Genomic DNA, 27988 nt, shown 5'->3' on the forward strand with positions numbered 1-27988 from the left:
CACTTCGATCATGGTATTTTAATTCAATTTTATGTGGATGCTGCTTTGTGTTCAGATGCTTTTGCAGCTTCTGATTTAAACATTAAGAACGTACACATTAAAAAACATTTTTTTTTAATTTTTCATAAGAATATGCATTTTATTTCTAATTCTAAGTTGTGTAGCCCAAAACGACTCTTTTTCTTTAAATGAATCAGAAAATCTGCTTTCCAATAAAAGTCCTGCACCATATGTACTGACATCTTATAGCTTAATTTCATTTTCTTCCCATATTAAAATGCAAACAATTGCATTTGAATTATAGAAAAACTAAAATAACATGCTCGTTTAAATATTGTTTATGCTTTGTCCAGGTGATCTTTTTTCTCAAGTTCAATTTTTTCTAGAAACAGATTGGATCTTTAAAAGCAAAATTTGTTGCTATTAAAATCTTTTAGGAGATTTTTCTTAAAGAAAGAAAATTTAAAGAAAAATTGCAATTAATGGTGAAGGCGTATCTGGTGGTTGTAAAATAAAAAATATTTTTTAGATCTGACTACAAAAACAAAAGCATAGGTAGCAATCTTGCAATTTTGATATTTTTTTTAAGTTGTTTAACGATATTTTCACGTGATATACAGATCTTTGTGATCCTGTTTTTTTCATAGCTATACCACACTGATCAGTGATCACAGAAAAAACAGATTTAAAGGTTACAGCAATTGTCCTTCTGTACAAAATTTTTTTTTTCTTTTTTTTTAAACTTGTCCTGTCCTGCTTCATGAGCAGAGCTATCCCATGTTGACATGGACCATATCTGTCATACTCTGCTAAGCAAAAGGCCAAACATGGCTCTGAGTCTGTGCTTATGGGTAGCTTTGTGATGGAAAATTAAGCAAATGTTAATAAAGGATTTTATCATGCAACCAAACACTTCGATCATGGTATTTTAATTCAATTTTATGTGGATGCTGCTTTGTGTTCAGATGCTTTTGCAGCTTCTGATTTAAACATTAAGAACGTACACATTAAAAAACATTTTTTTTTAATTTTTCATAAGAATATGCATTTTATTTCTAATTCTAAGTTGTGTAGCCCAAAACGACTCTTTTTCTTTAAATGAATCAGAAAATCTGCTTTCCAATAAAAGTCCTGCACCATATGTACTGACATCTTATAGCTTAATTTCATTTTCTTCCCATATTAAAATGCAAACAATTGCATTTGAATTATAGAAAAACTAAAATAACATGCTCGTTTAAATATTGTTTATGCTTTGTCCAGGTGATCTTTTTTCTCAAGTTCAATTTTTTCTAGAAACAGATTGGATCTTTAAAAGCAAAATTTGTTGCTATTAAAATCTTTTAGGAGATTTTTCTTAAAGAAAGAAAATTTAAAGAAAAATTGCAATTAATGGTGAAGGCGTATCTGGTGGTTGTAAAATAAAAAATATTTTTTAGATCTGACTACAAAAACAAAAGCATAGGTAGCAATCTTGCAATTTTGATATTTTTTTTAAGTTGTTTAACGATATTTTCACGTGATATACAGATCTTTGTGATCCTGTTTTTTTCATAGCTATTCCACACTGATCACAGAAAAAACAGATTTAAAGGTTACAGCAATTGTCCTTCTGTACAAACTTTTTTTTTTTTTTTTTTTTAAACTTGTCCTGTCCAACAGCTAGGCAAACAGATGAGAGCTGAGGGCCTCTTGTGTTGGACATATTTTATTTTAACAAGAGGGGTTATTCATCTTCAGACAAACCAAAGGTATGTCTGAATAAACCCCTTTTGTAATTGAGGCCAAACTTTATTAATTTCAATCATGTTTGAAAATCTTTGGTGTTGCTGTACAAACTTGTCGATGTTGAAAACAATTACTTTTCCTCTCTTTTTTACTTTCTTTCTTTATACTGTAGCATTGGAAAATACTTGAATCACTCAGCAGAAAATGTAATTTAGATTAGCAAATGTTCCTTTTATCACAGCTGGTGACTCAGGCCCATCAATGTTCTGTCTTTCCTTGATGCAATAAACAAATCCCTACTTATGGCACCTTATTTTCCTGTCAAGGTTGTAAAACATTTGACATTAATTCTTAAGAATCATGTTTCCGTCTCTTTTTTTTATTTGATTATTTCACTTTGCAAGCTATGAGCTGCATTTTGATCCAAATAGTTTTTAATATTTGCATGGCCACAGAGTTCGCTGAGCCTTAGTGCATCATACTTTCTACTGCACAGTGACAAATTAAAGAAGAAAAACTGATTTCCTGATGCTTCTATAGAAAGATAGAGTCTAAAGATAAAAGGAAAAAGACAGGGAAAAAGGCGAGGGAAATTGTTGCAACACCATTTTAACATACTGGTAATCATAATTTGTCTTTGTTTTCTTTACGAGTCTTGCTTGTCTTGAATAAAAATTTCCCCTGTTAACAAACTGACAAAAATATGTCACAGGGTCACAGGAATATGCATCAAGTTCTGAAACATCAATTCTTGCTTCATATTTAAGACTGTCATTGACATGTAGCAGCAAATAAATAAATAAAGCACTATGCAAAGGGATATGAATGTGTTTTAATGACTATTTAACCCCTTGTGCTATCCATGACCCCAGCCTTGTATTGACGTGTTCTCCCTACCATGACAAAGGTGGATAAAGGTGGAAAGATTTCATGTAATCCATGGACACCAGTGAAGATCACAATTCATTGAAGAAAAAAGGTTCAGAGCACTGTCTAGTGGGTCTAGATGACACAACTCCCAACATTAAAGTGCAAAGGATAGCACAAGGGATAAAAACTAGGCAGCTGTATAGTTCAGTTGGCTGGGTGTAGGACTGTCATGCGGGAAACTTAGGCTTGCGGGTTCCCTCCCTATCTGGGTCTCCCATGTACCTTCAAGGTACAGGGTTGTTTCAGGAAAGGCATCTGGAATAGCCTTTATAAAAAAAACTATATAATAATAATAATAATAATAATAATAATAATAATAATAATAATAATAATAATAATAATAATAATAATAATAATAATAATAATAATAATGTGAGGAAAATGCACCTAAAACGTTATTGCAATTTCTGCTCTCTTCTTCTCTTGTTTATTTATTGATTTGCACAAATGCAAGTACATAACAAAATGTACAATGTTGTTATTGGATTTATTAATTTATTATTAATATCATTATTGTTTTTGTTGTTGCTGTATTTTGATAATACAAACAACATTTTCAAATATGGTTTCAAACTGTATTTCAGACAATACTTCTGTTATTTAAGAGTACGGGGGAGAAAGCTAAGTGTTGAGATCACAAGGAGCTCTAGGATCGATTCGTCAGCCTAATTCCGTTTTCCTGACTGCAAAGCCGCGCGGCAGTGTGTGTCACTCAGTCGTCCCGATGCGGCGTGTCTAAACTAAAGAAAAAACAAATAGGAGAAAAAGAACTTGCTTCAATCCAAAATGAGTGACGATGCAGACTCTCCTCCTGAGAGGTTAATGAAGGTAGGTCCTTTTTGACAATTATTTCTGATGTTAGATTGTCATACGGAAGCTAATGTTTCATTAAAACTCAATGGTTGTGGCTAGCTTAGCAGTTAGCCAGGTGGTAGAACTTATAATATTTACCCATTTATCACCAGTGTAAACAGCGCGTAATACTACATAAGATATTTTATTAGCTCAAGTTGAAAATTAAGTGTGTTCAGTAACGGCATACATGTTTTGTTTGAAAAACTAGTGCTTATATAAAAGGTTTGTGGCTAGCTTAAATGCTGGTTTGTAGCATTTAGCATAACAAAAAGTGACGATACATTTTAAAATAGAATGTTTCGGTTGCAATTTTAACTTTAAAGCACACTTTATTTTATTATTAATTTTTTTCTCATTTTCTGGTGGTTACTTTTTATGTTTTATTTTATTTTTTATATTTTTTACAAAGTTGTGTCGAATAGCTAAGCTACTAAGTTATGTTAACATTGGGCTCTTAGCTTCAAAAACAACTTTATTAACATATAATTAACATCAACTTTAATTACATAAATGCATTTGTCTTTCCAGGACTTTCAGTTTCGTCAATTGAAGAAGGTTGAAGTTTTTGAGCCGCCGGAACATTTGCCTAAAGACAGATCTAGTCTTCTTACTGTATCTAACAAATACGGATTAACATTCGTGGGACTCGAGAGAACATTTAAAGTCTACCAAACTCAAGATATTTTGAGTGCTGATAAAGCGGATCCTGGTTTCATAGGTAAGGAAATATTTGCATTTGTTTGAACGGTAGCTTTAATACTTTGCTCTCTTTCACTCCAGTTTATTCATGGTAACCTGTCTGTTTCAGTCAAGGGCACACCACCATTAGCTACAGTGACTGTGGAACTGGCTCTGCATCATTTGGCTCTCAGCTGTGATGAACTTACATTGTCAGTTTGCGGTGTGGAAGAGGAGAATTTGTTTCTGACATTTTATGATGTTCGCACCTTCATCAATGGGGTAACTACTCAAATTTTTTATTGCGTAATATAATTAAGATAAAAAAAAACAGGTTTTTACTGCAATGTTGCTGTCAGTAAAAAAAAAATCAGTTTAGTGATTAGAAAAAAATGATTCCACTTTGCCTAATAATTTGAAAAAAAATGAACTCAACTGGTCAATAAACATATTCATTGGCCTAAGTAAGTTTTTAGGAAATAGTTTTGTTTTTTCTAGAAAAAATGTAATTGTGGCTCTTAGTGAAATTCCCTCTCTGAGTTTAAAATATTTATTCATTTATTTACTTTTCAGAAATCAACACAGAAGTTGCCTTTTGCAACCTTTCGGCCAGATGTGCCACCTGGCACTTTGGTGCAGGACCTGAAGTGGAATCCAGCGAATGTCTCTATGCTGGCTGCTTGTCTGTCTGATGGCAGCATGATGATTCTGGATGTTACAGATCTTGTGAAAATGCAGGCTAAGCTGCCCTCCACAAGTGGCATCACATGCAGTGAGTTTGACTTTAGAAGTCATTTGTAGGTTAAAATTCTTCTTAAACTTAAAATTCTTCTAACTTTCTCTACTTTTCAGTCGGTTGGAGTCCAAAAGGAAAGCAGGTTGCTGCAGGAAAGATGAATGGCACTGTTAGTCAATATACACCGGTAAGTGAATTCAATTGAATTAAAAAGGTACTTCTTTTTGTTCTTTATAATCTTGAACACTTTTATTCCCTGTCTTTTAAAGGCACTGGAAGAAAAAAAAGTCATCCCGTGTCCACACTTCTACACCTCTGAGGACCCTGTGAAGGGTAGGATGGCCATATATTTTATGAAGTTACAAACACAAAATGACTGCATACTTGTCAGTTTATTGCATGTCATCAGTAAACTTTAAATTTCTGGTGTTGTTAATAACTACTCCATCTTTCTGTGTGGCCCATGTCTGTCTTTCCCTCCATGTCTTGCAGCTCTGGATGTTCTCTGGCTGAGAACATTTGCATTCGCAGTGACATATGCTGCTGCAGATGGGTCTTTAGAGACCCCTCCTGAGCTTGTGTTGGTCTCCCTGCCTGTAAGTTTGACAAACATGTGTGATCCACCTGATTCAATCAACCACATCTTTCCTCGGTAGCTCTAAGTACCGCAACGCAAATCCAGTATTATTTAATTAACCAGTTTTTAGAACATGGTTTCTGTAACGCAGAAATAATGCAGTTATTGTGTTGGACTCACAGTGTCTTCTTAAATTTAGTTCAGTATCTTCTTTTTTGATCAGGCATAGTATTCTTGATTCAGGGGTACAAGGTGTCAGGTGTAATTTTAATAGACATTTCATATGCCGTAACTCAAAAGCTTGTTATCATGTGACCAGTACAATTGTTTTTGTTAAACTTTTGTAGAAAAAGGATGAAAAGGTGGATACCAAGTATTTGAATTTTGGTGACATAGTGTACGGCACCTGCACCGAACGACAACATCACTACTTCCTAAGTCATATAGAGGACTGGTAAGAATCATTTTTATTTAAAGCTATGTAATTTAAAGGTGTCTTCATTCTTTCAAGTTGAATGCAATTTTTTTGTAATATAAAGCTTGGCTTTCTTTTCCTTTCATCCAGGGACCTTGTTTTTGCAGCGTCAGCCGCTTCTATTGAGGTCAGCGTCATTGCAAGACAAGATGACAAGGTATAGCTAAAAAAGAAAAAGTCAAGTATAAAGATATTTAACTTTTATGTCAGTAATACAATAAAGGAGATTCCCTACAAATGCTTTCTTTTATTTTTATATTCTATAGTTTGAAATACCAATATTTTTAAAGGCTGCTAGATTCAACACCCCACAATGTGTGACACTTGTTTGGGACATTTCACTCATCCCTTTAGAGAGCAGAATGTTTTGGATACAACTGCACTGAGAAGGAATCTTTTTAGTTTCTTTGTTTTCAAGTTTCCGCAAGAGTTTCATTAGTTCAGCTCTTTCTCAAATGTTTTCTTTTTTCTCCTGGTAGATGTGGGAACTGTGGATCCTTGAAGATGCGGGTAGGGCTGAACTACGAGTGACCGAGTCAAATGAAGACACTCTGCCTCTTGGTTTGGCAATAGACTACACCAGCCAGCAGGAGATCTACATTAGTAAGTGCCTTTGACTGTCAACTTTCTGCTTTTCAAGTAAAAACATTTGATTCACAAAACGTCAGTTACATATCATATGAAGAAATTCATTTTTCTAAAAGCTTTAGAGAAGCTTGATGGTGTTCATCTTTCTTAACAGTGGGTGAACTTGAGTTATGTACATTTACCTGATTTTTAAAGACATTTCAATCTATTTTTTTCAAGTTTGTGCTGATGTTAATTGATCAGGTTTAAATTTAAATGTACAAAAAAAAAACTCTGCTTCAGTGGTTTAAGTTCTTAAGGACAAATAACGACTGCTGGAAATTCATGTGCAGTTAAATTAAATGTAAGTCCAAGCTTTGTGAAAATTGATTTTAAAAATATCAATTTAGTGGGGAAAAATTTGTCAGACTGGTAACAGCAGAACCGTTTGTCAGTTGGATATTTGGTTTCCTCTGCAGCTTTGATGTGGACTGATCAAAACATTCTAATCTGTTTAGCAGAAACAAATAAAACTGGATGAAGTTGTTCTATTGATTTTAATAGGAAATTTAACTTATGCAGATTCGTAACTGTTGAATAAAACAGACTTATATATTAGTTTTTTTACATCCTTTTTTGGTTTATTGCATTAACAGCATTTATTTTTGGATTGCTCGAGGTTAGTCGAGTAACCTTGAAGACAGATGTTGGTTAATACTTAGCCCTTTTGCTGCACAAATAGACAGACAAAAGTTAACTTTTGTTGAGTGTGTGTGAAATTAAAGTTTAGTTACTTTCAACTCTATCTATTATTATTCTTTTGTTTACCGTTGTATGTTTTGTATTTGTACTTTTCTATTGATCGGATTGAAGCTCAGTTCCATCAGGCTGCTTTGTGCATACAGCATTTACTGCAGTGCTGTATTGCAGCATGCGCAGAGAATAATGATCAGCTGCCGTCTCAGTGCACTCTTTTATCTTAACCGGCCAAGTCTGCCAGACATTCACGTAGAACTGCTGTTGCTGTCTAGTCACATCCCTCACTGCTCCCTCTGAGAACTCACTCTCCATCCCAAAAAGGAAAAGAATGCAGTTTGAGCAACAGTACACCACCAATGTAGTCTGTTCAAAATAAGGCTGTGTGTAAACAAAGCACAGGGCGTAATGGAAAAAACTCATTTGTACGCAAAACAAAAATTGTCTAATTAAAAATGGCTTGGGAACCATAACAAGCAACAAAGCTCAGACAACTGTGCTGCAGAATGCTGATGAGCTTTTCTCACACTTCTCTTTTTTTTATCATTAGTCTCCTCTCTTCTCAATTTGGCTTCAAACTTTGCTTTGACAACAAAAAAAGGGATTAATTGCTGTGCTGTATTTCAATAGGGGGGGGTACTTTGTCTGTAGAACAAAATAAACCTGAAACACTGAAAGAATTATTAAATGGGTGTGTTCAGTTTTCTCCTTCAGGGAGATGAAACCTGTAGCTCAACAGCCTTAGAACAAATCATGATTATGATGATCGAAAAAAAATCGGTCTTGAATAAGTTTAACTAATTGAACTTAAGTCCTTCCATCAACATAAAATCTACAAATGAAGGACCCACTTCAATGAAAATCATGATTTTGGTGTCTTTAACATGTTAGGTGGTGGGTGTGAGCACTAAAGAGAGCACATACAGAGATGAATGATGGGGAAGGGGGCGGGCTTTATCCATGCTAACAGTCCCGCCCACTACTCGGAGGTGAATTTCTAATGAATTCCTACCGCTCTGCAGAAGCTACGTGCTAGAAATTGACATAGGATTTTGGATTTTTGGCTCAAAACTGCATAATCATAATTAAAAGACAACTGGGAAGGCTTTTACAATAGAACAAAAGATGATCAGATAGAGACTTTAAATAAGTCACTGCACAGTCTAATATATGCCATTTGTGCTGTAGATGTTATTTCAATTCTTTAGATGAGATTTTGTCTCCAGCCCACAAGACACTGCAGGATTTTGGAAGTACAGGAAAGTGGGTGTGAGTGGTAGAAAGGTTTGAGGGTTTGGCACGAAGAGGAAGCCGGTGGGCTGTTTTCTGCCACTTCATGCATCTTTAGAATTGCGCTGTCCATATAAATGCAGATACATTTTTCAAACCAAATGCATTAAAGGCAAAGAAAAAGAAGTGGAAACACCCTAACGCACTAACATCTTTGTGCACATCCTGTAAGTATTTTTAAGCTCCATGTGACATAAAGCAGTTTGTGATCACAAACTGTGTGCACACATCACTTTTATTTCCCCTGTGAAGCTGTTTTTATTAACTGGAAATAGCATCGAGCAGGAAGTCAAATATTTTCTATGAGCCGTCTGTAAATGATTATTCCAAACTGAATCCTAATTAATGGACTTGACAGAATTTCCTGCCAGATAGCTTAAAAAAAGAAATTTCTGCTGCCTCTGATCAGCGGGAGGCTGCAATAAAAAAAAAAAAAGAATATTGATATCAAGGCATCAATTTTAAGCCAATTATTTGTTTTATTTTAATTTTTTTGTGTTGCTGAAAGGAGATTAACACTTTTAAAAGGGTTACTGTAGAAAACTAGTCATTGATTTTTGATACCTTCACTCGCCCACAGCCGATGAGAAGACCTTACCTCCAGCACCCACTCTGATGATGCTGTCCACAGAGGGATTGCTCTGCTCATTTGCTTTAGTCAACCAAAACCCTGGGGCCAAACAGCTTGTCTCACCCCCTACAATGCTGACCCCTGAAGGGGAGAGGCTACCAAAGCCAGGTGAGAAGGCTGTTATGGAGAGGGTTGCAGGTGTGAGTTTTGGTCATCCTCGTAAGTAGCAAAAAAAAAAAATTCAAAATTTTACAACTTGTTAATAGTCTGTTGCTTGATTTTAAATTGTTTGCGCAGAAAATCAAATGAAATTTTTCTTATCCTAACCATAAAGTGTAATCTAAAACTATGCAGTCTCCATTTATATTTTGTGAAAAGTGACTTTGTTTTTTTGTGGAATCAGATGACGAATACTTTTCTTTCTGTTCAAAGGTTCCGTGGCAACAGCACCAGCCAAGATTCCTGCTGCAGTTCCTTCTGCTCCACCTGCCTTCCCGAGCATCAGCCTCGCTTCTTCAGCAGCTGCGCCCAGTCCTCCAGTCTCTTCTGCTCCGTCCTCCATTATTCCTTTTAGCATGGCTCCAACGGCTCCTGTGACATCAGCCTTCTCCGGCTTTAGTTTCTCAGTCCCATCAACCTTCTCCACCACCTCTGCCCCAGTTGCAGCTTTCGCCTTGGGAGGATCTGTGCCTTTTGGCTCAGGGTCCTCTGGCTTCTCATTTGCCTCCAAACCTCCGTCTGAGACCCCGTCCGCACTCTCGGCGTTTTCGTTTAATTCCCCTTCCGGCAAACCACCAGCAGTGGCTGCCCCGTCTGCTGCTGTGGCACCTCAGAGCCTTTCAACAGCCTCACCGCCCACAGTCAAACTTAGTCTGAATGAAAGGTAGACAACAAAAATAATGTGACCTCTATTTGGAGGCTCTTACTCATGAATTAAAACACAAAACTTTGTTGTGCTCTCCAAGATTTTCAGGGGTGGAGGCTTCAGCTCCGGCTTTCTCTTTGCCTAAAGCTGTTGTTTCCAGCTCCAGTAGTTTCAATGTGCCTCCAATCTCAGCCTCAAAGCCGCCAGCTGTATGCGGTGAGAACACGCTTTGAACCCACATTCATGGACTCACACATACAGATAAACATGGTGGCATTCAAATGCGTTATTGATTTATTGGGATTTAATGTTTATCAGCTCCAGTGCACCCGGTGCAGACTAGTACACCTCCAGCCAGTGTCCAGAAACCTGCTCCTGCTGTCCAAGGACGTGTCTCTACTATGCAGGTAGTACTATTCTGTTACTATAACAAAAAGGACAATTCATACATTATTCTTGTGCGTCTTCTAAGATTTCAATTGTTTAAAGCATAGAGAGATTATAAGGTTGCCCAGAAACGTTTACTGGTTGGGTTTGAATTTAATAATAAATAGGTGCTTTGTTTTTGCACTAACTAAATTAAAGGATTTTTTTTATCCTTTTTTTTTTCCATTATGTTTTTTTAATTAATCTTCTTTTTCCTTTTGATTGGCAGCAAACTTATTTCCTAATGTTTTATAAAATGTATATTTTACCATATTTTAGGACTATTAAGTAAGCACAGACCTGATCATTATAGGCGTTTTGGTCATTAAAGTAAAAAAAAAAAAATTAAAAAGTTAAAACAGACAGATTTCATAGAATCTTAATTTTGAATTTTGCTGCTAACAACTGAAAATGTAAAAAAATAAAATGTAAATGTTTAATGTTGGAAAGGTTTAATCACTTTTTTTTGTTTTTTTTAATGATTATTATATTTTAAGACATTTACATTTGCTCACTTATGTATTTATATTTTTCATTTTCACTGTCATTTCTTCCCGTTCCTAGCAAGCCGTTAGCGTGAAAGCCCTGGAGAAACAGCTGCAGCAAAAGAAAGACTCTGATCCCATTATGGCTGGAATTTTGGAAGAGGTAAGACATGTCTGACCACAGCGGCCACACTTTAGTGCTCACAGGTAAACTGCTTCCTGTTCCAAGTTCTAATTTGGTGAACTTTCATTCTTCACAAACTCCTTATAACCTTAGCTTACTTTCCAGCTACAATTATATTGTTATTTCTCAATATAGTTGATGTAGATTACACTTTTCTTTGTGCAAACTGCAAATATGCAAATCTGCCTGTAATTATAGTAATTATCAGATGCTGTAATTCTTGTAATTTGTGGTTTGTAATAATCACTGAAAAAGCTTGACTACATATGAAAAACTGACTTGAATTTACAAAACAAAATAACCAAAAAATATAGAATTCCTCACTATTTATCCAAAGCCCCTTTTAACTGTGCTGTGAATGTGTGCTTTTCTTTTTAGATTGCACATTTTCAGAAAGAGTTAGATGACCTGAAGGCACGCAGTTCAAAAGCTGACGTCAGGGTCGGCACAAACGATGACATGAAGGATCTGAGGAAAGAGTCTGAGGACCTCCACATCTTCACTCTGGAGATTAAAGAAACGACAGAGGTAAGACTTTGTTCTGAGAACCATTTGTTCAGGGAGAAAAGCATGTTTTGGATGAATGATTCATCACTGTAAATATAGTAAACTCAATAAAAAAAAGCATCACTAACGTAGAGGATGACAATGTTGGAATTTCTTTTCCTTTTGACAACTTTTTAAAAATTGTATGATGTTACAATCGACACCTTGTAAGATTTTTCGATATTTTCTTGCCCGTGTTGAAGTCTCTCCATGGTGACATTGGCACGCTGAAGACCACATTACTGGAGGGCTTTGCTGGGGCGGAAGAAGCCAAGACGCAGAACGAGCTGGGAAAAGATAAAAACTACAGACAGCTGTTGTACAAAAAACCTCTGGATCCCAGAAGTGAGGAGCAACTCAAGGTGAGGAATAAAGCAGCAGATGAGTTGTATTTACAGGTACGATTACAGATGTTTTAAAGCAGTAAAACCCTCACTACACCCTTCATACACTTTTCTCAGACAGACATGAATGTTTTCACTCCTTTCTTTCTTGTTTAAACTCTCAAAGTTCAAGCCTTCATAGAAAAACAAGTCTACTGTTATAAAATGAAAACAGGATCTGATTGCGATCAAGATTTATGTAGATTTGGCAAATTTAGTTGCTGTAAAAAATAATAAATATATATATATATATATATATATATATATATATCCCGCAGTGAAAGGTGTACCAAAATTATAGTGAGGGACCACTGTACTTCATATGCCAATTATTGAGGTTTCTTTAAGACAAATAAAAGTCTTTTGGTCATGGTGTGTTCCGTTGTCAGGAGATTCGGAGGCTGTACCAGTACGTTAAATTTGCTGTGGAGGATGTTAACGACGTGTTGGATGTGGAATGGGAGAAACACCTGGAGAAAAAGAAAAAGCAAAAGTGAGTGTGGAGGATCACTTATTCAGCTGGAACTGAATGCGTCTGTAAACAACTTTTAATAAATAAATCCTTTCTTTTCAGACACATGGTCGTGCCTGGACGTGAGGGTCTTTTCAATACATTGTCCAACAACCTGTGCATCATCAACCAGCAGAAGAACCGACTGGATCAGCTGATTCAGGAGCTCAGTGCTCTGCGGCTCTACAGCAAAACCACTGCTCCTACCATTAACCAGAACACTGCAGCAACATCAGATGAGTAAGAGCTGTCATTAGGCTGAGAGGACTTGACAAATTCAAAAGTGTATAAATGTGAAAAAGGCTGTGATTGGAAGCACCTCAGATAATGATTTTAAGGCTCAGATTCAAAGAAATCTTTACTTCAATAAGCTGGAATTCCCTGGATTTTTTTTTTGGAATGCATTCATAGTTTCACAACTTAATATAAAATGTTTCTGTTTTATTAAAGCTACAAAGGTGAGCTGGAGAATTTGGAGGAGGCACTTCTGAAAGCCCGGCTTGAAACGACTCCTCCTGAGACAAAAGTGAAATCAGCAGGTGTGGAAGTACATTTTCACAAAAATTAATTTTTTGAACCTATTCTTCATTTCATTTGAGTTAAATAAGTTTTTTATTTTGGTGCGTTTGTCAAGCAGTCAAGGTTTCTCCTCTTAAACAGTCCCAACTGCGCAACTTCCTGTCAAAAGGGAAAATGCCTCCTGTGCGTTCAACTGCACCAGGTACTGTTATATGTGCCTTCATAGTTGAATTGAATCAAATTTGTTCCGTAAATAAGTTTCTAAAGACTTAATTGTTTTCCAGCCAACTTGTCGCGCTCGGCCTTCCTGGCCCCTAAAAACCTTGAGGACTTGGATGATGTGAGCTCAACGTCCTCCTTATCGCAGTCTATAGAGCTTCTCCCATCTCACTTGGAGTTGGAGGAAGAGGAAGAACTACAGCCCCTGCAGCCTTCACCTATGAATTCCATGACCCAATCACTTCCCACCCCACGTCACCCCACTGTTGTTCGAACGCCCTCCATTCAGCCAGGCTTTGGAGCTATACAGTCCACCCCTCTAACAAAGATGCACCCTGTTCCTGGTATGGGCTTTGTGCTAAGCCCCATTATCAACCCTGGTAAGTAAATCAAACATGTTTGGCCTTTTTCCAACCTATCAAGCTTATAATATATTTGAAATGAAATTTCCTCATAGCACAGCCAAAAGAATACTTTAAAAAACACTGTTTCATTGAAAATGTTTTATTTTAGTTCCTACAAATAGGATTAACCTCAGCGGGGCTGAAAGTACTGCGCTTGCCACAAAGACGGTAAAGCATGGAGCACCACCTGCAGAGCGGAGCATCCCTGTGACCATCTCTGCCCAGCAGGCTGCTGCCACCGCGGCTCTGCGGAGACAAATGGCCAATCAGAAGACGGGTAGGAGGAACAATCAGCTCAAAAATTCACTTCTAAGTAGATTTTTCCCTTCAATAATGTGCACACAAGTCAAGTTTTTGTTGCTTTGCAACATCTAAACCACAAGGGGGAGACAAATCTCAACATATAAAAAAGAAAAATTCCCATCAATAAAACCTCAGGAAACACTAAATAATGGTCCTGAAGGAAAACTTACTGAACCTAAATTGGCCTTCTGATACTCAAGGCTACAACAATAAAAACTCACATTTTACTCCTAAATGCTTCTATTTTAATTTTTGTATTTTTCTTCTTTTTTTCCAGCTGTTGTCAACACTTCTTTGACAGAGTCCACCTTAAAAACTGTCCCTCAAGTAGTGAATGTTCAGGAGCTTAAGGACAAAGGGGCACCTATGCCAGTGTCCTCTATGGTCAGGTAAAAAAAAAATCAAACCCTGAACTGTTTTTAGAAGAGGGGAAAGTCACTAACTTCACTTTTTTTATTTGTGTCATGTGTCATGAAAAGTAGCCAATTGCAATTATGATTATCTATCAACACCAAGAATATTTTAAAAAAGATTTAAAAACATCCTGCTTTTTTAGTAAAAAAAATAAAACTGTCAAAAGATGGAGTGATTGCTATTGAATGCTGAGGGTTTCTGTCTGCTTAACTTACCTTAAAGAAAGCTTCTTTTTTTCAAGAGACAATAATACAATACAATACAATAATACACCACATAATACAAAAACAATAATAAAAAAAACCATCATATTATTTTATCAATTAAAAAAAACAATGTTTAATATTAGAAAAACTGTTATACCACTAAACATTAGATTGTCTCACACACCTGTTTTTTTTTGGGGGGGTATTTTGAAAACTGCATGTTTAGCTATTTATCTTTAATGCTAGATTTTTATAAACATGTTATTTTTTAAGATGGACACAAATACACTAAAATAATGCAATATCTATAAATAACATTAAGATGAAGAACAAGGCCATATTTTGATTAAAAAGTCTTGTGGCCAGCCAATTTTTTAAATTAAATAAACATGAACTTCATGTTCAGTCTCATATTTTCTTTGTGTTTAATAACTGTCCCACCCGTCTTGTTGATCTTCTGCAGCTCCTCGGCGCCAGATCCCTCAGTCCAGGGCTTCACAGCAGTTTCTAGCAGCCAAGTCAAACGAGTGAGTTGGATCTTTCTATCACTCTGCAGGCGGTTGCCAGTCAACTTTTTATTTACAAATCTTTTGTTTACAGTTGTGGTATTGTGACTGAAGTCACTCTTGTCTGTATGGATGATTTTTGGATGAATTTTCAGACATGCACTTTTTCATTGTAGTGTCGCACATTTTACTCAATTTCCTATTTAAAAATGGCGTCATGTTTTACATAGAAAAAGATTAGATAAGACATATTAAAATTATATATTTCCTCATAATTTTAAATAACATTCAACATGTGAAATTTCACGAACTGCTGACAGTTTGGCATCTGAAGACAGGCCTTCACTGCACAGGCGAGAAATACCTCATGTCCCTCCTGAATTTGTGCTACAATCTGCTGCAGTCTGACAGGAGAGCCACCTCATTCGAGTCCTGTTCCAGGACGAGTTCAAGTTCGTAAATGTGGACGCAAAAGGACACTGTGTGAATGTTTTGTTTTTTTCCTTTCCACCTGCTGAAAAGTGCTGACTTTGTGATTACGAGTTTGAATCTGCAGCGGTAAATGTGTGTCTTTGCAGAACACACCGGGTCTGCAAAAGATACCCACAGAGAATGCATCTATTCCACAGACAGGCTTTGTCTTTGGTAAGTGTTGTAAGATAAAATCTGTTTTGATGCAAGAGACCTAACATCTGCACCAATTTCTTTGTGGTTACACATAAACACATGACCCTAATTTTTAGTTAGGACTTTGTAAAAGCAAATCCGATTTTTAGCAGTTTTCTTACTCATGTTATGAATGTTTTTGTCCTCAAGGCCAACCATCCAAAACAGACCTTTCCGGGGGTCCACCTAGTTCACTTGAGCAAAACACCAGCAAGGCCTTCTCATTCACCTCAGGGTGAGTTAACACAAATGGCATTAAAAGAAAAAGGTGATGATTAGTCAGGGGAGAAAGTTTAGTGACTGAAGCTTTATGTGATTCATATCTCCATTAAAAATATTTGTAAAAATTATAGACAACTTTCTTCCAAAATCGTTGTCGTAGCTTGAGGATAAATAAACATGCTTAGCTCACATCAATAAAATCGTTTATTTATTTTGCTTGTTTTAAAACTTTTTTTGAAATAACTTTTTACCAGAGTTTGCACTTTGTAGACAGTCCCTTGGCAGCCGCCCCACTGCCGTCTCTATCAGCAGTATAGAGAGAGCTGTTCTCTTAAAAAAAAAAAATCTGATATTTTTTCTGTTGAAATGACTTTGTGGGTCATTGTTTGCATTAAGTTAAACCAATAAACCTGCGTTGGGCTCTTCCGGCGCGGCGGGGGGCTGCTTTCCTGGCTGGGCTGGGGCGGCGCTCTCTTTCCCTCCGCGCCTCCCTGCTCTCTGGCTCTGGGGGCCTTGCGGCGGTCCTGCTGGCCCTGGCCTGGGTGGCGGTCTTGGTCGCCCGGGGGGCGGTTGTTCCCTGCCTGTTCCCGTGTGGCGCTGGGGGAATTCCGGCTGCCGCTGCTGCTGCGGCGGGGGTATGGGTGTGGGGGTGGCTGGGCGCTCCTCCTCCTTCTTTTCACATTCCACCATCCATTTTAGAAGAACATAAACACTCACCTGAGCACAGGTGTTAGCTCACCTTTGCACTAATAGTTTGCATGATTGAATGAATGAAAGATTTCACACTAGTTGGTTTAAAGGCATAGGTATGCGTTCGTGAACACTATCTGTTTTGTGTGCATGTTGACATGTGGACATTTCTGCGGCTAGCAGGTGTGTTGATAATATTTGAGTGTGTGTGAACAGGCCCCGCCCTTTTTGTACTACATTTGAACCGTACCGTAACGATAAACAACCAGTAAACCTGTCTGCTCTATGCTGCTTCATGGTCTTACCCCCCTTCCCCTCCTATTATCACCCTCCTACCCCCCCCTCTCTCTAACGTCCCTCTCTCTTGTTCCCCTCTTTCCTTTTCCGTCCGGTCCAACACCAAAGATTTTCAAACATGATTGAAATTAATAAAGTTTGGCCTCAATTACAAAAGGGGTTTATTCAGACATACCTTTGGTTTGTCTGAAGATGAATAACCCCTCTTGTTAGAATAAAATATGTCCAACACAAGAGGCCCTCAGCTCTCATCTGTTTGCCTAGCTGTTGGACAGGACAAGTTAAAAAAAAAAAAAAAAAAAAAAAAAAAAAAAAAAAAAAAAAAAAAAAAAAAAAAAAAAGTTAAACCAATAGAGACGCTTGCTGTCAGTTCTAAACATTTATCGAAAGAGTTATTGAGCCCAGAAATCCAAATCATTGAATATGTTGCTTACTTTAACAACCTGTATTGTGCGCTTCCTGCTCTAACTAGTGCCGTATTCCAATGGGTTTTAAAGCATTATGATCCATTCATGATATGCAGACTGTTATTTGAGTATTTAATTTAATAATCTGTGATAGGATGGGGACATCCCTAGAAAGTGTTATCAATTGGAAAGCAGTATTGTTGCCTTTGCTCAGTACTACAGATGTTTTTCATTCTTACTTCCTGGCTGCTTTTGCAGATCGACGGGCTTCAGTTTTTCATCTGTAACACAAGGTGCTGGATTGTCTCAAGGTAACCAACAGTGCAGCTGTGTGGTGTCGTGGCAGCTCTTTCCCCTCATATTTTCACCTAGTTTTACTCTCTTTGTCTCTGCAGGGAAGGATGTGAACAAGTTCTCCATTGGCGGAAATGGCAAAGGGTTGTTTGGCCAAACTGGAGAGGAGCCATTCTCCCTTCCCACTAAGTCAAACTCTCCTGGTCTGAGCAATGGGTCTTCAAGCTCATCGGCCAACAGTTTAGGGGAAGTAGCAAAACAGGGTTCCACTGTTACTGGTTCTAAGACAGAGCCGCAGCCTCTAAAGGCAGCTGGAGGGGAGACATTAGGCAGTTTTTCAGGACTACGAGTGGGACACGGAGAAGAAGCAAACGAATCCTCCACAAAGACCACTGCTCCTGCATTTTCCTTCGGGAATGCTGGACTTGGCCATAGCAAGTCAGCTCCTCAGTTTAACTTTGGTTCAACTCCCCTTAAGTCTGCCGAAGACGGGGCTGCAGCAGACATGCCTAAGGTGTCAGGATCAGGCAGCTTGTTTAAACCTCCTGATTCAAACTCCATGCCAACCTTTTCTATAACCCCTTCAACTACAGCTGCTTCAGCGCTGCCTACATCTTTAAGTAGTCTTCTTGCAGCTCCTACTGAACAGCCTAAAGCTACTCAGCAACCTTCAGAAAGCACATCGGCTGCTTTACCAGAACTGAGTACCAAGGAACTTGCTGTAGACCTGGCTAGTGTTCCGGCAGAACCTGAGCCTCTAGTGACTGCAGTTGCCACAACAACCACGCCAACATCTGCAGCACCAACACTTCCTATGGTCACTCCTGTCCCTACTGCAGACTCCTCTTCTACAGTTCCTGCAGAGACGGAAACAACTCTGCCTCCAGCACCACCAACTGCTTCTTCCACAGAAGAAGCCACCCCAGACCCCTCTTCTACACCTGCCGTCTCCACATCTACCACCGCTGTCCCACTTACCATCGAGGTAACCTCAGCAGCTTTACCAGCTTCCTCCTCAGAAAAACCAGGCTCCATTTTTACCTCTGCTACTCCTGCAACCACCACTAGCAATTCTGTTGGGGCCATACCAGCCATTAACACAGCTGCTCCCACAACCACTACCGCTGCAGTTATCACCAGTGCAGCAACGACAGCTGCTAATGTGTTTGGGCAGCCTGCCGCTCCTCCTGCCTCTTCTGCCCCTGCAACTACCGGATTCGGCTCATCTGGATTTGGCGCACCAACAGAAACCGGTTTCGGCAAATCTGTATTTGGCGTGGGTGGGTTTGGACAGCCTGCTAGCATAGGAGGAACTTCGAGTGGCTTTTCATTCACCCAGTCAGCATTCGGAGCAAGTTCAAGCAGTGCGACCACTGGAGGAGGTGGTCTTTTCGGTGCTCCCACTGTTACCAATGCAAGCTCCTTCTCCTTCGGCACCAGCAGTTCCAGCACACCCAGCAGCACCGGGCTGTTTAGCCAAAGCACCCCGTCAGTATTCGGCCAGAGCTCTGGATTTGGGCAAGGATCTATGTTCAGAAATAACACCACCACATCATCTGCGTCAGGCTTCAGCTTTGGACAGCCCTCAGGTAAGCAAGTTGAATGAAATCAGTTCATCTTCGTGGCGTCTGCTCTCTGGGCTCGAAATAATCCATTCAACAAATTCACGAATGAATTTTCCTTGCCTATTTTTCAGGGTAAACATTTTTTTGCTAGTTCCTAATATAGGAATTCACTTTTTTTCATTCAGTTCAAATCACTGATTTTGTGAAAACAGTTGTTATAGCCATAAAAAATTAGTTTTGCTGTGATATTTAATTAATACATTCAGCATTTAATCAAACCACGTTGAGTCATGGTTAGTTATGTCGGTTTAATTACTTTAAGTGTTTTCCAAAATACATTTAAAAACATAATCAAAATGTCATACATTTGTGCACTAATGAAGATGATTATTAATTTCAGGATAAATCCTCATGTAATGTGAAAACTAAGACCTTACAGGCTCTTCAAAATAAAATAAAAACGGTTGTCGCTGGGCATGATGCGACCGTCTCCGATTAGAGCTATAGGGCTTTAAACAGTCAAACCTCATCTTACATTTTTGAAGTCAACACAACTTGACAACCTTTGACTTAATAAAAAATGTCCGTTGGGGCCAGGGAAGGTACCCGTCTGTGTTTGCATAAATTGACAGCAGGCGCGTCTGTTTCCAGCGGTATTATCTTGCACGACACCTGTTTTATAAAAATAATGCCCCGTTAGCTTAAGTAGGTCGAAGGGTGTTGTCTCGTTCCCAGACATTTTTTGAATTCCGAGCACATTCTGAGAACCGCCGCGTCCATGTGGACAGCTGATGCTACAGTTAGACACAGCTTGTCATTCCTGCTTCCTGTTTAGACACACATGGTGGACTTCAAGATATTGTGAAAGTTTTTCTGCTGATGCAGAGTGTGGAACATGACTTTTTCTGTCCTACATTCTTTTGTTTTGTTTTGTTTTCTACTAAAGGTTTTGGCTGTTCGGCGGCCACACCTGTGTTTGGCCAACAATCCACCACTGGGAGCATATTTGGACAGGTATGGTCCTCGAATTCACAATGATTCAATGCCTTTTGAACCAATTTTCATGAATACACGTCTTTGCTGGTTAATTGCCACCAGCAACAGCAACCTTCAACTGGTGGAGGTTTGTTCGGTCAAAGTTCGACCGGCGCTGCAACCTCGTCCTCTGGCGGATTCTTCAGCGGGTTGGGAGGCAAACCCAGTGAAGACGCTGCCAACAAGAACCCATTTGGTACCACCGCCTCCACTGGCGTGTTTGGCCAGAGCACGCAGTCTGGTACGTTTACAGTAGGGATGCCCACATTTTTTGCCGGGATGCGAGCTACTTTTGAAACAACCAGCTCCAAATTTAATTTTTTTATATTTATTTACTAAAATACAGACTTGTTTTGAGAAGCAGATTTTTAAATGAATCAGACAATTATTCAGAATCAAATTGCTAAACTTAGATGTGAGATTTTTACGTGATAATCATTCTTCCATCAAACTGACAGCTCTTTGAATTGTGTGTTGTCATGTCAGTGGCGCCACAGCGCACAGTGTGCCGACGACAGAAATGATCCGTGTACGTTTTGTTTAAGGTTCTGCTTTCTTGACCGGCCTCAGGCCAGTCAGGAAAAAATATGGCACATCGACTGTTACAATGCTCCTGACGCTAAACGCTCACAACTTTCTGAAGTCAAAGAGGAAGAAAAACTCCATATGAGCGAGCAGAGAGCTCGGTGTAGTTGAACTCGCATGTCCATTGACGTATGTTGATTTGTCATTCTTTCTACCTGTCAATCAAGTGACGTACCACACTCTGCAAGAATGATGATTGTCTGACAGCAACATTTTTTGTGTATTTTTGGTTGTCTGCAATCTACACAAACTTCCTTTTGACACATTGGACTCTCCTTTCTTAAATAAACATGTAAAAGGAAATGTCTGAACTTCAGGCATTATTTGTGTATTGCACCGAAAAGTCTGATGGACTGTAAATAAATCTGCTGTCAAAGCTTACATGTTATTGTTTCTTTCTCTTCTAGGGCCCAACAGCCTCTTTGGGAGCAGTAGCGCCAAGACCTTTGGATTTGGTCAGCCCTCCTTCGGGGAGCAGAAGCCCAGTGGGACCTTCAGTACTGGTGGAGGCAGTGTTGCATGTCAGGGCTTTGGTTCCTTCTCCACACCATCTAAATCAAGTAGGTCCTGCTTTATTATCCTTTTTTTTGAGCTGTGAATCCTTCATTACGTGGCGATCCAATTTGACTCACAAATCAAGATTGTGAAACACGATTCTTCAGTCAAAATATGTCTGAATTGGTGCTGTATGTATGTGAAAATTGAAATATATATATATATATAATCATCATTTATACAGAACAGATAAAAACACAAGGTTTTTATTAGAAAAAATAATATTTATCACTTTAAACAATGTCAAACTTTAAAAAAACTTCCTGGTTAACTTCAGCAGTGAACAAAACATAAGTGTCCCTGTAGTTGTGGATCCGTTTAAGCAAAAGCTGAAAATGTTCACAGTTTTTCCATCCTCAAAGCAATGCTGACTGCAGTCATAGTAGATAGATGGCAAGAAGACAGTAAATGAAGACACAGAAACACCTCAGTAAAAAATCTCTGTAATGAGTAGAAAACACTCAAAGTCCTTTCATCTAAACTGACAACAGACAGGTTTTACAGACTCACTCTTTTCATCTTTAGAGGAAATTGATCACACGATTTATTTTAGATGATCTTAAATTCATATTCGGTATTTTTTTTAGTCTAATCTATTTTTTAAATACCGGTATATCGAACAAATTATTTTTTCCCTCCAGAATTTCTATCTGTAAACTAAATTTCAGTCTCTTGTTTTTGATCTAAGTCAGTGCAAAAAACACTCAAAAGCTTTACTTTCAAAATGAGAAGTGTCACCAACACTTTACTTTGAAGAATGATTTACTTCCTCTGACCGTAGCACACACTGCACATTTACTGCAGTTTAGAGCAATAGTTACATTTTTTGAAGTGTATTTTTACCACACTGTACTTGATTCATAAGTGTCGCAAATAAGAGATTTTTGGGAACGGATAACAAGTATCCGAGGATTCGGATACTTGTTACAGCCCACTCTTTATCTCATAAAAAAATTTTCAGCAGTGTAAAGATAATGTCTAAATAACCTGATTTAGTTACAATTTCGATTTTGCATTCATGTTGAAAATGTGAAATTCAAGAAATACATCAAATCTATGAATTATTTGGTGTCATAATGATGAAATGTTTGACTTTTTTTTTTTCCTCAACTTGACCATCACTCATATCCACTGAGACATTTTCTTTTACTGAAGTCCCTATTAAAGGCCTTTCAATGGTTTGTGCTGTTGGAATCTAAGCTTGTGACATTAAGTCAATCAATGATTTACTGGGGCATGCTGGCTGTAATTTCAGCTCGCCTTGCTCTGAGGCTTTAAATTACTGTGATGTTTTCGTGTCCTAGTGTGCTGCAACACCATAGAACTCAACCTACTCAACTCAGAAGGACTTTGTGCTACAAAAACAGGAAAATCATGGGTGTAAAATCCCCAAGAAGTGGGGAAAAAACCCAGACAAAAAGAGTTGAAAGCCTCTTGACGCTTTTCTTACCTACTAGAATAGTTTTAGTTATTGTATGTACAGCTATGAAAGATAGTTAATCAACCTAATCTCTGTTTTTGTGTCCTTATTCCAAACATGACAAACATTTGGTTTCTTCAAGAAAATTAAGCGAACACACTGAGAAATGCTCTGAAAATTGCTTCAAAACCCTCCGAGCTTCTCACTAAGCAGTTTTCGACCAAGCCGGCACCCGTCCACTGCCCTCCTTTTCAAGCCTTCACCTTGTTTCTCTCTCTCTCTACAGCGAGCGGCTTTGGCAGCGCCCCCGTGTTCGGAAGCCCCCCTTCTTTTGGCGGTTCTCCTGCATTCGGTGGCGGCGCTTCATTCAGTTCAAGTCCGTCTTTCAGCAACCCTTTAGCTTCCCAGTCCAGTAAAGTGTTTGGCGAGGGAACAGCAGCCGCCAGCATGGGAGGATTTGGGTAATTATTAAAAAAAAAAGTATTTCAAGCAGTTATTGATTTCAATATGTGGCCCATTTTATTTGTTAAGTTTGCTGCTTTTGTAACAACATGAATACATTTGGTGTTGTGTGGCTTAGTGTAGTAGTATTTATGTTCTGCACCTACAGTCAATGTTTTGGTTTGGAACTATGTGTCATTCGGTTGTTTATGCAGCAGAGTGAGGAACAGCAGGTTTTGACTCACAGTGTGAAGCAACATGGAAATCCAAACATGTTTGTTTTCGCAAATAGAGCAAAGATGTCTACTTTATAAACTGGATTTCTTGTAAAAGCGTTCCCAGTGGTCCTTTTAATTGTAGCTATGCTATTTTAGGCAACATCCGAAAGCTGTGTTGTTTTCTAAGACATAGTTTCTGCAGAGTGACAGGAGTTTGTGAAAGTTCGCCTCTGAGTTGTAGGCGGGACTGTTCGTTGACTGTTAGACCATCATATTTTCTACGTCACCAATAAGTTCTTTTTCAGACTGCATTTTTATGTCTGCTCCTGATTCGCAACGATTTGAAAAAAGAAATACTCAGAAATGCAATGTTAGGCCTAATTTTCTTCATACATGTCCTCCATCATCAGAAGAAAACACCATTTCATCAAAGTGGTCCTTTAAGATGTCGCTTTTTTTTTATCTTACACCTTGAGTGTTTTTTCTCTTACTTAAACACCCTTTTATAGACCTAAGCCCTTTAAAACCAAAAAATATTTTACATTTTTTTATCATGTATTTCTTTTATATTTAAATCACAAAATGAGGAGATTATGATTCATTTGGTGCTTTTTTCTGACCTCACACAGTTTTAGTTTTTCTCCCTGAATTTTGCATTGAGTAGTATACTTGTTTACATGTTCTGTTAAAAATATAATCTCTCTTTTTTTTATTGAAATTAGTGTAACAGAAAAGTAGAATATCCAAAAAATGGTACAAAATCCCAGTAAGGTTATGTTTGAACATTTTAAAAGAATTACATTTACCTAGAAAATATAGTTTACAGCTCAAAACTCCCCTATACATTCAGGTTTATCTTGTTTGTTTGTGTTTCATCTTCCTTTTTCTTCAGCCTTTGCAAGTGTTTTCGCTGCAGTAAGCGTGACCACAAGCCTTAAAACTATGGATCTCTATGGGCGAGTAGATTATTCCCCCCAGATAATCTCACTCTGGGGTCATTCTGGCTGCAGATTAAACTGGCCAGCTCCCTCTGTTCTCCCCCAGTGTTTTGCTTATTCTCTTTCTCTCTCTCTTGGGGAGGGAGCGAGTCCTGTAGAAGAGATTAAATCCTGTTTAAATCCCTGTTTCTCAATCCCACATACAGATAAAGAAAGAAAGGGGGGAAAAGTGTCTATCTTGGCTCGCATTGGTCAAAACCCATCAAGGACCATTTTATTCTGTGTTTATGAATGTGTTCATTCAAATTGTCCCATAATCACCCATTTTCCAGTCAAACCTTCCATTTGACATTTGTTCCTGTTTTCAGTTTCTCCTCACCCCCCAGTGCCCCCTCCTTTGGGACTCTCGCCACTCAGACTGCGCCGTCATTCGGGAGCTTGGCCCAGCAGGGCCCTGGATTTGGAAGCCAGCCCAGCAGCTTCTCAGGCTTTGGCCAGCAGCCACAGACGGGAGGTGCGACTCCAACACTTGCATTCATTCCTCCGCTCCACTCGACTTGGGTTGTGTGGAGGGACTTCTGGGATAATTTGATGTTGTGTGCTCGCTTAGTAAAGCTCTGCAGCCTTCAGTTATTGATTTTGTGAACTCTTTGAAGCAAATCAGTGGGAAATAGGTTGTCCATGATGATTTATTTTTTCCTTCTATGATTTTAATAGTTGTATTTTTTTTTTGTATTGCAGGATTTTCAGGAAACGCATTTGGATCTCCAAATCCGTGAGTGTGTTTATTGATTTCTTTCACTTTATACTAATTAGCAGACATAAAAATGACTGAATGTCTGCTATAAGTTTGTTGAAACATATTTGAAAAGATCTTGTCCTACAGGCTGCTTAGTAATGTTAGATCTTTCCCCCTAAAGTAATTAGCTTAGCTCTCTAATCTTATCTTTTCCCTCCTCATCTCTCAGATCTGCTCTTCTCCTTCCTTTTTGTTCTTTTTTTCTTTCCTCCGTTCCTCTTCATCCGCTGTGGTGTCTCATTGCAGTTCACATCCCTCTGGCCTTCTTCTAGAAGAATGAACTTTAAATTGTGCAGGGGGCTGTGCAGATGAAGCGTTCAAGTGTTGTTAACAATCCATCACCATTTGTGCAGCTCATCATTATTACCGGCTGTTCTTTGCTATGTCAAAAACTGCCGTCTATTAATGTGTTTATATAAAAAATTTGAAATGTTACAAATTTTCATTCGCACATTAGAAATGTTACAAATTTATATTTAGTAACTATTATGCTTTGTGTAGTACTAACAAGTTGTTATAATTCTCATCATAGACCATTACAACAAAGTTGGATTAACAATCTCTAAAAGTAAGTCTGTTTTAAGAATTCAATAATTGAGTATTGGCCATCTCTGATTATTTGTTCTATTTCTAAAGTCCCACTCTGATCATCTATTGATCTCTTTAAATTATGATTATGCTATTAAACCACAAATTCAAAAACAGCGTTTTCTAGGACATACTTTCTGCAGAGCGATAAGAGTTTATTCGACATTAGTCTCTGAGTTGCAGTCGAGACCATCGATGTGGAGCAACCCCGCCACCCCTTCCCATCATCCATAACAGAGCTAGCGGTTACAACCCATCACTCCCCCAACCTAACATTACCAGTGCAACATAAATCCAATATTGGAGTTATCCAGCAGTACAGTTTTGAGCCAGATGCCAGATCAGGCGAGGAAAACAAAGACGTACATGGATCTAGTCGCCTACAAGTAAAGGCATCAGAATGGAGCGGAGCTGGGAGCTTGTAGCCCGCCTGTTATAGCTTCTATGTCACACCTACAACGGAATTTTTTCATCTGCTCCTGATCCACAGCGATTTAAATAAAGTCAAATACTCAGAAATGCAATTGTATGTTTTTATTTTCTTGATATATGACCTTCACCGTGAGAAAAAGGCCACAAGAATATGATAAAAACACCCAAAACACAATTTTTATCGGAGTGGGTCTTTAAAAAAGAAAAGAAAACTGAGATTTTGATAAACACGACTATTTCTGTTTGTTGTGCAGCAGCAGAGAGCACAAAGTTTTTTTTGTTGTTGTTGTCTTGCATGGAAAGTATGAAATGGTATGAAATGGCTCTAAATGTCATGAGCCAGCGCTCATCTGGCACGCCAAACTATAGTAAGAATAAATCAACAGAAAACCGATTGGATATGGCAGAGTGGAAGCTACGACACAAGTCATTGTTGTTGATAAAGGCAATTAGAAAGTCAAAGTAAATTTCTGTCAGACGATGGCATTCAGCCTCTCTGTTGTGTTCCCTCCCATCACCCCTGACAAAAAAACACACACATTCTGCACTAATCACACCTTCTTCAAATGCTTCACTTATCACATTTATTATCGAACAGCAGCAGCAGAGATTAGTTTTGACTGAACTAAAATATAAAGAAGGAGCTGCGAGAATGAACTGGGGGACAAAAATGAAATGCAGATGTCTTTTAGTTCTCTGTAAGCATGACCATGCTGCAATCTCATCTGTCTTTACAGAATAACCTGAATTATTCTGAATTTTTAGACCAAAAAATGATCCTAATAGCAGAAATGTTCAGAATCAGGTTTAGAAATGGTAAACAAGTAAAGATATAATTTAATATACCGCAGCAAGTCCTACTCGTTCTCAACATTTTTTTTGTTTTTTCCTTTCTTTTTCCAGACCGGGTGCTCCGTCGTTTGGCAGCTGGAGAAGCTGAGTTCCTCCAGGATCTCCTCAAACTTCACTAACAGCTTCCCCTTAAGTCGAGATGTCGGTGACTGAAGATAAAGGCTGGACAGTTGCATTATGGGTTGAAGATTCAAAATAACAGAAAAAGTCACATTCAGAGGAACTGAAAGCTCAGTTTATATCATCCATTCAAGGCTTTGTCATGCAATGTTTGTTTCGCCCCAAGACTTATAAAGTTTGATTCAAACTTTTTCACTGATTGCATCGGCTGATGGAAACTGAGCAGCTAAAGTCTTAACGGCTTCATCAGAGTGGTTTTCTTTACACACTTCACACATTCTTTGTAAAATGTAAAGAATGTGTTAAAGTTTGACTTTTAACAGATTTTGGCAGCAAGCTTCCCCTGGATGTATTTTTTTTACATTGAAATCCAGAAATAAATTGTAATTTTCAAACATTTTGGTGTTTTTGTATTCAGTTTCATACAATTTAAAAACAAATTTGAAACATAATATTAAAAATAAAAACTTGTCTGGTTATTTAAAACCGAGCCAAGATTGATCTGAGGGTAAAATAACTAGAATTAACATGAAAAGATATAAAAAAATAACGTTGAAATATTAACTGCTCTAGTAATTTTACTTGGTTATGACAGAAATAGTTTGTTTTTTTTAATCATTAATTAGTTGGAATCACTAGAAGAATGTTAATAGGAATTGCATAACGTCTTTAGTAAAAAAACAAATGATTTAACTTTGGATTTAAAAAAAAAGACTCAAATTTGAAACAA

General features: G+C 38.0%; 1 protein-coding gene across 10 annotated transcripts; it reads left to right on the plus strand.

Annotated features, from left to right (window-relative positions):
- Positions 1–3283: 3283 nt before the first annotated feature.
- On the plus strand, positions 3284–27655 carry nup214 (nucleoporin 214). Of its 10 annotated transcripts, none has more exons than XM_078956334.1 (37): positions 3286–3486; positions 4042–4231; positions 4322–4473; positions 4765–4963; positions 5044–5114; positions 5197–5260; positions 5420–5523; positions 5852–5958; positions 6070–6136; positions 6459–6582; positions 9173–9331; positions 9596–10046; positions 10129–10244; positions 10347–10435; positions 11019–11102; positions 11502–11651; positions 11873–12031; positions 12442–12545; positions 12627–12803; positions 13014–13102; positions 13198–13284; positions 13367–13681; positions 13815–13982; positions 14286–14397; positions 15092–15155; positions 15713–15779; positions 15951–16035; positions 17675–17727; positions 17812–19299; positions 20222–20289; positions 20374–20551; positions 21303–21455; positions 23157–23331; positions 24836–24981; positions 25209–25242; positions 25799–25834; positions 27190–27655. In XM_078956334.1, exons 1-36 carry the CDS (start codon positions 3445–3447, stop codon positions 25830–25832), a joined length of 5925 nt encoding a protein of 1974 aa, XP_078812460.1. In that variant the 5' UTR covers positions 3286–3444; the 3' UTR covers positions 25833–25834; positions 27190–27655. The 10 variants fall into 10 exon arrangements, with proteins under 10 accessions (XP_078812459.1, XP_078812460.1, XP_078812461.1 ...); XM_078956335.1 differs by having other exon boundaries at positions 13201–13284; XM_011481723.4 differs by having other exon boundaries at positions 3289–3486; positions 9173–9382.
- Positions 27656–27988: the final 333 nt, after the last annotated feature.

The sequence above is a fragment of the Oryzias latipes genome, chromosome 12 (genome assembly GCF_053564925.1).
Source record: "Oryzias latipes strain Hd-rR chromosome 12, Olatipes_Hd-rR_3.1".
Taxonomy (NCBI): Eukaryota; Metazoa; Chordata; class Actinopteri; order Beloniformes; family Adrianichthyidae; genus Oryzias; species Oryzias latipes.

What these genes read in the sequence shown, in the direction of transcription:
- nup214 (XM_011481722.4), top strand. Translation starts at nt 3,445, where the DNA reads ATGAGTGACGATGCAGACTCTCCTCCTGAGAGGTTAATGAAG. An exon ending in CTGTTAGTCAATATACACCG is followed by an intron (nt 5,115 to 5,196) that starts GTAAGTGAATTC and finishes TGTCTTTTAAAG; the next exon opens with GCACTGGAAGAAAAAAAAGT. An exon ending in ACAGACAGGCTTTGTCTTTG is followed by an intron (nt 15,780 to 15,950) that starts GTAAGTGTTGTA and finishes TTTGTCCTCAAG; the next exon opens with GCCAACCATCCAAAACAGAC.